Genomic DNA, 10,622 nt, shown 5'->3' on the forward strand with positions numbered 1-10,622 from the left:
GTGTCATCATCTGCATCTTTATTGAACAATACGTCAAACGGTACAAATAATTTCGAGGTTCCAAATTTGACTAGACTCCTTAATAGTAACGGCGGCGAGACTTCCAACACAAATATCATGCGACAACCATCATTATCATATCCAATTTCGACCACTATGGACTCATCACTTCAAGTGAATACTTCCAATTCACCAGTACCATCTCTAGGTTCATTGCAGTCAAATATCAATATTGCTAAAGCCTTAGGCACAATCATTAAACATACAGAAGCAAATGAGTTAATATTCTCAAAATCGACCATTACTGAATTGAAAGTTTCATATCTAAATATTTTGAAGGCAATTAAAAAGACAAGGAAACAATTAACTACCGCGGCAAAAATGAAAAATGGTACCCCAAATAATCTAGAATCATTATTAGCTACTGATTCTCTTAATATATCTCGAAATGTAATTGATATCAATTCAGTACTTCCTGATGATGTTGAAACATTACAACTTCCAGATGCTACATCATTTTTCTAGGTCAGAAAGGACAATTAAGAAAAAATGAACTCGAATAACGTTACTAATACATAATTTACGATCTATCTTATATATATATATATATAGAAATCTAATAAATATTCAAATACTACTCCACGCAGGAATATCAATAATACAATCTATGGTTCCCAACTTTTTATTTTCCATTTTGTTGATTCCTATTTATAATATTTTAATATATATTATAGTGTCTATATATGAAAAGTTCCTTTAAATGGTCAGGTATTCATAGACCAATTCCGTCATCATCATTATTTTGGAAGATTTTACCTTTTTGAGTCAATTTTAAAAAATCAATGGCATAACCTGTCGTTTCATCGTCAACAATTTGATAGATGTTCTTATTTACTTTTAAACTCAAGAAATTTTCTCTAGTAATTTTTCCCACAGTTTTACTTAAACTTGGAATTTCAACATCATTCCTCATTCCTTTAATGACTTTGATGTAAGTCTCATTATATTCATCAGGATATTCTAACAAAGCCGTAATAAATGCAGGTTTATTCCAACTGTATTGAATCATGAATTCCCATAGTTCAGAATCTCCCCAACTCTTAACAAAATCGATGGCTAAATTTGGATCCTTTAATTCATCGATTATTAATGATAGAGCTTTTTTAGTTTCACCTATTTTACCCCATAGGAAAATCAATTCATTATAGAGATTTTCCTCTTTTGAACATAATTCTATCACTTTTTCAATGTCATAATTTGATTTTGTTTTTAAAACTTGTAACAGATTCGGTTTGTCAAATTTAATGTATAATCCAATTAATTCAGTCTCGTATTGAGTTATTAACTGAGGATCCACTTTGGATAGCCTCCGAAGAATGACAAATAGTATTCTTGATAAATTAGGAAATTTTTGAAACCTTTTGATCAATTTTGATATGGATATTCTATTTCTATTGCTGGCAATTAACTGAATAGAATCAGAAAATACAGCTTCAATCTCGTCGTTCGATAAGTTATTAATCTTCGAAGTGTCATTCTCGATATTGTTTCTGAAGTACGGTAATAATATTATATTGATAATTTGATCTAAGAATTGTGTTAACAAGTTATGAGTAGATAATATATCAAATATTCGTTGGTCGTTAGTCTTAATCATATGAATAATTGCTTTGGAATATCGTTGTTCGTGTAGATATAATAATATAACAGCATTACGATACGATATTTCGAGCTCGTTATGTAATTCAATTTTGTGTTCCAATTTTTCTTCAAAATAGTTTGTTGAAAAACATGAATATTTCGACCATTTTTCAAGAATTTCAATAAATTCATTAATTCCCTTCAAGCTATTGCCATTGTCTAAATAATAATCTAATATTGAATCATAAATTGTTGTATCCAATTTAGGTTCTTGGGGTACTTTATTGACTATCAAATCAATTTTCCCAAAATCTAAAAATTTGCTAATGATCCTTGACCAATTATCCTTTATAAATTCATTAAGTTCTTCATCATTTACCTCTTTACTGCCATTGTATGCCTGCTCGAAAATTGAAGATATTTTTTCAGATATAGTATTATGTGTTGTTGGTGCTGCTGTAGATACCGACATTGCCGCAGACTTATTTGGATTGGAAACCGCAATAGAATGGATTAATTTATCAATGTACTTTAATCCTACTTGAAATCTTTCCTTTGGTGAAACAGCATAATTCCCAATATCCCAAGCTTTACCAAACTCATTTTTTTCAATATACCAATCGTAATGATCTTTTAATTTGAATTCTTGGATTTTAATTGCATCACTTGAACTAATCAAAAAATATTGTGGTGGATTACCCCCATCGTCATTTGGTGGTATAAATTTACCTAAATGATAATCATTCAATGATAAGTTTTGGAAATTTTTACAAACAATTTCATCTTGATATATTTCGTCAGATGTGGTTAAATCGAATATTTTTAATTGAGGTGGTAAAGATTTCAGTTTTATTTCCATTTTCTCTTCGGTAAAATCGGAATGGATGATATCAAATCCAAGGCACATTACTTGATCGTCTTTAAATGAGGCTATCCCTGACAGTAACATCGATATCTTGAAGTGGTATTCCAATTCTACAGTCTGTTCTGGAGTTCCCCTAAAACTTGATGCTGCACTTGATAGTATCGAACCTATATTACTATTAGTGGTTGTTGCATTGAAGCGTTTATTGTCCAGTCGTGGTTGAGATGATGAAGATGATGTTCGTGATGTTTGATGTCTTTTCTTTCGTGAATTTGAATTTGATGAAGTTACTTTGAACGACCAAATATTATTACACCAGCCGATTATAATTCTTGAATTTTCAAGGTGGTGCACATATGGTTTGAATAGATCTATAGGTAGATCCTTTTCCTTATCATAGCCATCGGTCTGTAAATAATCTTTCAATGATAGTGTTAATAATGTAGTACGTGTTGGTATATCTAAGAAAATGATTCCTTCATTATTAATCCAGATCAAGACATCGTTCAACTTAAAGATCCCCAGTATGGGTTGTTTTAAAACTGAAAAAGAAGATGATGATGATCCCTTCGAGGAATGTTTTGGAATTAGGATGGTATCTACTCTATTTCCTAACCAATTTCTTTGTGATAATATTACATCTCCTGCCATTCCACCAGATAGGAATGTTTTTGAATTCTTATAATCGTTATCTAAGACCACAGAGTTGATTGGTCTTTTAAAATCAAAGGCAATGATGTCTGATTCATTCTCAATGGATCCAATTACTACGGTGCCATCAATTGAACCCGTTATGAAATACGAACCATCTGTATCTATCGATAATATTGATGATCTATGACATTTTAAGGTCCTAATCGTTGTGAAATCAGGATAAGTTATATGTAAAAGACCGGAATGTGTACCGAATAAGAAGATATTATCGTAAAAGTGACAAGCTGATATAGAATCTCTTTGGAAGAAGTTCTGCGGTAATTTTGTAATTCTTGTATATTTTAGTAAAGGTGGGTTTTCATCTTCATCGTCATCATCTTCGTCGTCATCCTCATCGTCATCGTCAGTATCTGCATCGTCCATGTCTTCTTCGTTATCAGATTTTTCAGTAGATTCTGTATCATTGTTAGGTTGTTCGATATCAGTATCGGATCCTGTAGTAGCATCATTTGATTTGTCATTTAGATTGATATTATCATTATTGTCGGCAGTATCATTGATATGCGTTTTTTGATCATTATTTTCAATATCAATTGAGTTCACATCCATTTGAATAAGGAGTGTTGATTCCTTTCGGTACTTTTCACTCGTTTTAATAGGTCTTGTTTCTGTTCATTGTCAGCCAGAATTCCTGTCGAAAGCAAAAAATGATCCTTTAACATTAACAAAAAATCGCTTATAGAACTTTTCTTTAATGATATAGAACAAGTAGAAACTAAGAACAAAAGAAAACAAGAACAGAAAGTAGTATTAGAATATATATATATATATCTAGCATTCATTGTATCTCAAATAAAATATTTAATAACCCGTTACTTCATTATTCCCTACACGATATGGCAAGAGCAAGAAGAGGAGCGTTATTACAATGTGATCCATCCATTAAGGCATTAATAGTTCAAATAGATGCACAAAGAAGCGATATAATATTGGAAGAATTAGATGATACTCATCTTCTAGTGGATCCTAACAAAGTAGCCTTTATTAAGTTTGAATTAAATCGGTTGTTATCTAAGAATATTTATAATCCTATGGACGATGAAGAAGAGAATTAATGATTACAGATGGTTGTTCTGTTAGTTACGTGTATGTATATTGTATATGTACAGAAATAATATATGTGGTTTTTCACTTTAATAAATAAGTAAATAAATCAATAAGTAATAATAATATCCTATGTTAAAGCTCAACTTTATTTATGTGTATGTGGATATTTGTTTGTTTATTTTTGAATATATAGGAATAAGAGAGAGAGAGGAGGGTCTACTAAATTAAGCATGCGATATCGACGAGGAAGGAGATGAAGATTGATGTTGCTGTTGTTGATCTAACTCATTTTGTATATTTAACTTTTCCTTTTCAATATCAATCCCATATTCTTCAGCCAATTTCTTTTCTAATTTCAATCTTTTCTCTAACCGTTCCTTTTTCATTCTGGCCAATTCAGCTTTAATTTCATAAGGTTCCTTTGGTATCTTATTTAAAGTTTCAGGATCAGGCCAAAATCCTGGAACGTTTAATTTTTTATCTGTATCTGTCCCGATATAATACATGACTCCGATGGGGGCTAAGAGACAAAATGAGAATCTAAAGATTTCTAATTGTGCCCTTGTATATTTAAATGGTAATTTAAAACTTAATCGCATGTTTTATTATGTGTATGAATGGTGACAATTATTGAATGTTCTTTTAAGATTATATTTCGTTCTTTATTTCAAAAGTTGTTGTTGTTGTTAAGCCTTACTGTTGGTAACTTCCTTTAAAATTCCTTTATTATTTTATTCGCGGGTACTGCAAAACTATACAGATTGATGTTTTCTTGATGGCGGTGATGAGTGAGAGGTGACACACAAATAAGGATCTAATGAGTGGGGAGAAGTGGTGCAAGAATGTCCAGCGATAATTACAAAGAATTAAATTATTCAGAGTTGTTCAAAAATTTAATTATACCTCGAGAACAAAGTACTAAGAAACCATCGGAAAATAAAACTGTGCGGGAGGATGGTGATGAGGATGCGATGATTATTAATGATAATATAATAACGTTCTTATACTATTTATTTCCACGAGAATTATTTATCAAGGCGTTATCTTTGATTGAATCCAATGATATGTTTATATATGTTTTGTTACCGAATCATATTGATCCAAGTATGGAAAATAATAAGGATAAGAATAACACTTATATTACTAAGACCTTTGACGACAAAGCCGACAAAGATAATATGGCTTCGAGATCCAAAACGATTGATAATAATGATGCCGATGATACTGTTGAGAAGACAAAGAGTAATGAACCCACTCGAACGAGTATAGATAGTATTAAATTAATTGATATGTTATACGATGAAGATAATGATGATGACGATTCACTTATATATGAACTAATTATTAAATCATCAAATGATCGTATACCGCCCATAACTACTACTTTAAAGAATTGGAATTGTTCATGCGTTGAGTTCACAGAACATTTCCGTAAAGGAATGATGATGAAGAACAATATTGATGAAGAGATGAAGTTGATTGATCGATTCATTAAGATAATTGATGATCCGACAAAATTTTCCAATGATATATTTGCTAAAATTGATAAGTTTAGTCTTTCAAAACAGTATTATTTTGATTTAATAAAGAATAAAGGAATCATTTGTCCTCATTTATTAGCTTATTCGATATTATTAAAATCTTCTAAACAAGTTTTGAAATATTTCATTTTGAATAAAGCTGACGTTATTTTAATTCCCATTACTAACATGGATGAATGGTTAAAATTGCATATAAATATTATTATATAGAGTTACGAACAAACAAAAACAGAAATAAAGAAAACTAATATTTTTAGGAATGGATTAGAGTATTATATACTTTTATAATATATATCAGATTAAAAAAATATTATGGTAAGAATTGAGAACATGAACTTTTCAAACCAGTGTATATGAATGTGAATGTGGAATGTGAACGTGACGTAGGTTAAAAAAAACTAAAATAGGGAGATGGTTACGATAACTGCAGAATGATGACTGATGATGCTAGTAAAAATCGTGCAAATTATTCATAGAAATCAGGGAATCAAGTTAGTCAAAACCATCAAACAAAAAATGACTAAATAAAATTGAATTGAAGGAAATGAATTTGAATTGAAAATATTCAACTCTTGGCTCTGTTATTTTTGTCCAGCAGTTATGTTTACAAGAATAACATTGAGGATAGAATTGATAATAGACCGATAATGGAAACATTGACGTAGTTATTGACAGCAGCATTAGCGTTTGGAATAACTGTGTGAGTTGAAGATGGAGCGGCAGAAGGTTGTCTGGTGACAGAAACGATTGTGGAAGATCTCTTTGTAGTGTGACTTGACGCAGTAGGAGTAGACTTTGTGGTAGTGACAGTAGCAGATGGGTTCTTGCCAACTGGAGTAGTCTTAGTGATGGTACATGGACAATCTGTAATGGTCAAGGTAGTTGGGCCAGTAACTGTATAAGTCTTACTGTTGGTAACAATAGTGGTTGGTTCAGGACAATAAGTAGTGAATGCGGTAACAACTTCAGTTTCCGTGGTCCAAGCAGTACTAACAGGAGTTGTCTTTGTAATAGTACAAGGACAGTCAGTGATAGTCAAAGTAGTTGGTGCTGTGACAGTGTAAGTCTTATCGTTGGTAATAATAGTAGTTGGTTCAGGACAATAGGTAGTTATAGCAGTGACAACTTCAGTTTCAGTAGTCCACGTTGTTGTTGGTAGACTGTTGTGAATAGATGAAGAGTTGTTGAAAATGTTAGAAGTAGTAGTGGTGTAAACAGGAGGTGCCACAGCGGATGACGTAGTTACATTTTGAATTGGACTTGGTAATGAGATTGGTGGAATAGAGGAAGGTACTGCATTAGTTGTAGTAGTAGTAGTACCATTATCAATAGGACTTGGTAATGAAACTGGTGGAATACTAGATGGAGCTTCAGTACTAATTAAAGAAGAAAAGCTGATTGGAAGAGACGATGTAACTCCAGATGGTGCAACGGATGTTGACAGAGCTGGGATGGAAGAGTTCGATACAACAGCTAAACCAGTAGAAGCTAAACCTAAACTGATCAGTAAAGTATTTTGAGTATTGGAAAATTTCATATTTGTCTTGTAGAAAATATTAGCGAGTGTTTATTGTAGTTGTAATTATACTTGGTATAATGTAGGATGTATTATTATTGTTCACTAATGGACAAAACAAAAGAAAGAAAGATAAAATCGAATGAAATTATTTGATCTATTAAAGTCAATCAGGACCCGGTTTATATACTTTTTCGATTTCATGTTTGCTTGGTTTCATTCAGGATGGAGAGAAAAATAAAACTTTAATTACGTGTTTAATTTCAGCACAGTAATTATGGGGAATGGAGAAAAGCTACTATTAATAATGTGGAATAAAAATAGTAGTAGTTGTATGTAATAATGAGTGGTGCTTGTACCAAGCAGTATTTTTTATGACGCATCATCAGCACAATAATGCTTCTAATTATTATCAAAGAAAAATGAGACAAAAAAGGCGCTGGAAGTCTGATGGACAGGTCTAATAATAGTACAGTACACGTTAAAAAAATTAATACCGGAAGGGACAATCTTATTTCCCACTTGGTTCATTTCCCTTTTTTGGATATTATCAACAGTCTCAGTTTTCTCGAAGACAAAAGTCAGTGTAAACGTAACTTTCTTCGAGGAATAAAAAACCGGTATGAACGTTCCTTGAGGACAATATCACTTCTGTTTTTACTAGTTTGGGTAATAAAATTGGAACTAATTGAAATCCTCTGGGTGAAAGGAAAAAAAAAAAAACTCGAAAAATTAATTATAGTAGCATGGCCTCTGCGGGCCCCTCTGTGGAACTATTTTTTACCGGGGTTCACAACAGAAATACGTCATTTTTTCTCGGTGGGTGCTGCATTAATATTAGCAGCACCCAGCCACCACAGTCACCAGCTTAACAGCCACATTCTTTCTCCGAGGAAATATCCCTCCCTTTCCCTGTCTCCCTTGATCCCTGCATATTTCTTTGTCCTTATGTAACGGGTTTCTTAAGGCCTCAAGACACGCAAGGAAAACACGAGGCACACGTGGCCGGGGCATTTCCGCGGCAAACCCAAAAAATAGGTAGGTGCATAAATATAATGACCCTTCGGAGAACATGTCAGGGGAAAACAATCACCGTCCCCCCTTATACTTTTTGCTTTCTGTGACAAGTCCGCAGTTCGATTTAAGCTTCACTGTCATAAATTATGTCGTTTTCATCATCTTCGACCATTGTTCCTTTCCCTATCTGAATTGTTGTTTCCTCTCTGGGGTCCTTGCATATATTTACCCCTTTGTTATTACCCTGTTCGGATAAGGTCGTCCATTCTAGCCCATTGTCCGTCAACTTTTTATTACTCTTTTGAGACGACTCTTGTTCTTGTTCTTGTTCTTGTTGAGTTACTTCAATAGGAATCAAATTGGACACATTTCCTCCTTTGAGAGTTTCACACGTTCCGGTTATTTGGCCCAAAGTTGATGGTATTGTAGTGGTGGCATTGGTGATGGAGTTAGTAGTGGTTAATGACCGTAACATATTATAATCACCATTAACATTGTCTAATCTCCTCCTTTTCTTGACGCCTATGTTAAGATTGTTGCCTGAATTACCAACTGATACAAACGTATTCGTTACCTCACAATAAGCAAATTTGGCACATTTTTCAAATGAATTCTTCAGTGTGTCAATGTGACCCTGTTGTGGTTCTTGTCTGTTGTTCCTTTTCAAAAGACCCTGACGTTGTTGAGAAAGTGGGGTATTGGAAGGTTCTGGACTACTCCTATTCGAGGAATCATGATCATTATTAAGGTCAAATATGATGGCCAGACGGCATCTTTCAAACTTGCTTTTTTTGTCAGTATTAGCATCAGTATCATTTAACCAATTCCAGAAGAACCCAATCCGTTTCTTCAAGAAAATTTCCCATTTAAAATCCTTGGGACCCATCGCAGAATTAGCAATTAAAGAACTTTTCAATACTTGAACATTATTTCTTCGAAGTGGCGTGCGTTTATTATTACCGGTAGTACTGTTGTTGTTGTTATGTGTATAACTCTCAGAGTATGATCTTGATGGGATGGAATTGCGCCCCAGAGTTTCTTCCTTACTGTTTTGGTTCGTCATTCCACCAAACCACGACTTTACAAAAAAGTTGGAACCATCTTCAATAACTTCGAAATCATTCTCCATGGAAGAAAGATCTAATTGTTGATACGATGTGTTCATACTATCGTTCAATAAGATTATCGTACCATTATGCGAATGAATGTATTTAGTCATCCATGTCATTAATAATATCAGATGATTACATTTCGTTTCATGAATTGAAGTCTCTTGATATCCCCTATTGAGTAGAATTTGTATATGATCATTTATTATCTGAGAGAACCCATCTATAATAATCAACTCATACCCTCTTTTCTTTATATGGCTAGTATCATTATCATCGTGGTCTTCATCATCCTTTGTCTCTTCTTTAATTTTTTTGGATAGTTGTCTTCGGAAAAAATATAACAACTCTGTGTATTTAGTTATCCGGATTTTAAAAATATTTTCATCTTGCGTCGTCTGTTTAGTATCAGTATGATTATTATGGTTTATATTTCTCGAAATGAAATTATCAGAAATTGGTCGATGTGTTTCGATCCATAAGACGGATTTTTCGCCATTATCTTGTCCATTGATATTATCATCATCACTAGATAAAAAATTGTCAACCAACTGAATACCAAACCTGGTCTTTCCTATCCCTGGTGTTCCAAATATTTCATAGATGGATCTTCTTTGAAATCCTCCATTTAACAGATCATCTAATCCTGATATACCACTCGATAACGGTAATTGTTTCTCGACTATGAATTGAGATAAGGATATTCCCATCGACATGTTGGACAAGTGTACTTCAGTTATTTGATATGGTCCCTCCCAGACATTTGTTCATCTGCACCTTTTTCGTAGTCCATGTGTTTTTCGATGTTTGTTTTCATTTAGTCCTTCGTTAAATTTTTCACAACTTTAGAAAACCTCAAATTATGAAATAGCCGCGTAGCGGTAATCGAATCTTAAAAACGTTGTAATTCCTCTAATGTCAGTAACCTACATACATGGGAAGTCCGGAGCATATGCACACAAAATCTAATCATTTATAAAATGTATGTTATAAGGTATTCATTAGAGAATCTATATAAACGTAAGTAGATAAATAAAACAAAAAAATGGTAAATACAGATACAGTTTGTTTCTCTTTTCATAACAGTTAACAGCCTTAATAATGTCTTGTTTGTCATATAAGGAAATCTAGGTTCATTGGAGTAAAATATTCATTATAATCGTTTCTTATTA

At 32.8% G+C, this 10,622-nt stretch overlaps 8 protein-coding genes across 8 annotated transcripts in view; 4 read left to right on the plus strand and 4 right to left on the minus strand.

Annotated features, from left to right (window-relative positions):
* PDC2 (Pdc2p) overlaps positions 1 to 525 on the plus strand; it is a gene marked incomplete at both ends in the record, with an annotated part of 2,523 nt that extends 1,998 nt beyond the window's left edge. The window contains one exon of the mRNA XM_003667707.1: positions 1 to 525. This exon is cut by the window's left edge and continues 1,998 nt beyond it. Within this exon, the coding sequence (XP_003667755.1) occupies positions 1 to 525 (525 nt within the window).
* A 247-nt stretch (positions 526 to 772) lies between these two features.
* On the minus strand, positions 773 to 3,769 carry VPS41 (Vps41p; the record flags this gene model as incomplete). Its single annotated transcript, XM_003667708.1, has 1 exon — positions 773 to 3,769. The coding sequence occupies one exon, from the start codon at positions 3,767 to 3,769 to the stop codon at positions 773 to 775; it is 2,997 nt and encodes a 998-aa protein (XP_003667756.1).
* Positions 3,770 to 4,056: 287 nt separating this feature from the next.
* Positions 4,057 to 4,275, plus strand: TFB5 (TFIIH complex subunit TFB5; the record flags this gene model as incomplete). Its single annotated transcript, XM_003667709.1, has 1 exon — positions 4,057 to 4,275. One exon carries the CDS (start codon positions 4,057 to 4,059, stop codon positions 4,273 to 4,275), a length of 219 nt encoding a protein of 72 aa, XP_003667757.1.
* Positions 4,276 to 4,491: 216 nt separating this feature from the next.
* On the minus strand, positions 4,492 to 4,866 carry PET100 (Pet100p; the record flags this gene model as incomplete). The annotated part of the gene is made up of 1 exon (XM_003667710.1): positions 4,492 to 4,866. The coding sequence occupies one exon, from the start codon at positions 4,864 to 4,866 to the stop codon at positions 4,492 to 4,494; it is 375 nt and encodes a 124-aa protein (XP_003667758.1).
* A 243-nt stretch (positions 4,867 to 5,109) lies between these two features.
* Positions 5,110 to 6,018, plus strand: SHU2 (Shu2p; the record flags this gene model as incomplete). Its single annotated transcript, XM_003667711.1, has 1 exon — positions 5,110 to 6,018. The coding sequence occupies one exon, from the start codon at positions 5,110 to 5,112 to the stop codon at positions 6,016 to 6,018; it is 909 nt and encodes a 302-aa protein (XP_003667759.1).
* A 394-nt stretch (positions 6,019 to 6,412) lies between these two features.
* On the minus strand, positions 6,413 to 7,345 carry SED1 (Sed1p; the record flags this gene model as incomplete). The annotated part of the gene is made up of 1 exon (XM_003667712.1): positions 6,413 to 7,345. The coding sequence occupies one exon, from the start codon at positions 7,343 to 7,345 to the stop codon at positions 6,413 to 6,415; it is 933 nt and encodes a 310-aa protein (XP_003667760.1).
* Positions 7,346 to 7,774: 429 nt separating this feature from the next.
* Positions 7,775 to 8,278, plus strand: NDAI0A03610 (uncharacterized protein; the record flags this gene model as incomplete). The annotated part of the gene is made up of 1 exon (XM_003667713.1): positions 7,775 to 8,278. One exon carries the CDS (start codon positions 7,775 to 7,777, stop codon positions 8,276 to 8,278), a length of 504 nt encoding a protein of 167 aa, XP_003667761.1.
* Positions 8,279 to 8,465: 187 nt separating this feature from the next.
* Positions 8,466 to 10,166, minus strand: RAD55 (putative DNA-dependent ATPase RAD55; the record flags this gene model as incomplete). The annotated part of the gene is made up of 1 exon (XM_003667714.1): positions 8,466 to 10,166. One exon carries the CDS (start codon positions 10,164 to 10,166, stop codon positions 8,466 to 8,468), a length of 1,701 nt encoding a protein of 566 aa, XP_003667762.1.
* Positions 10,167 to 10,622: the final 456 nt, after the last annotated feature.

The sequence above is a fragment of the Naumovozyma dairenensis genome, chromosome 1 (assembly GCF_000227115.2).
Source record: "Naumovozyma dairenensis CBS 421 chromosome 1, complete genome".
NCBI classification, from domain to species: Eukaryota; Fungi; Ascomycota; class Saccharomycetes; order Saccharomycetales; family Saccharomycetaceae; genus Naumovozyma; species Naumovozyma dairenensis.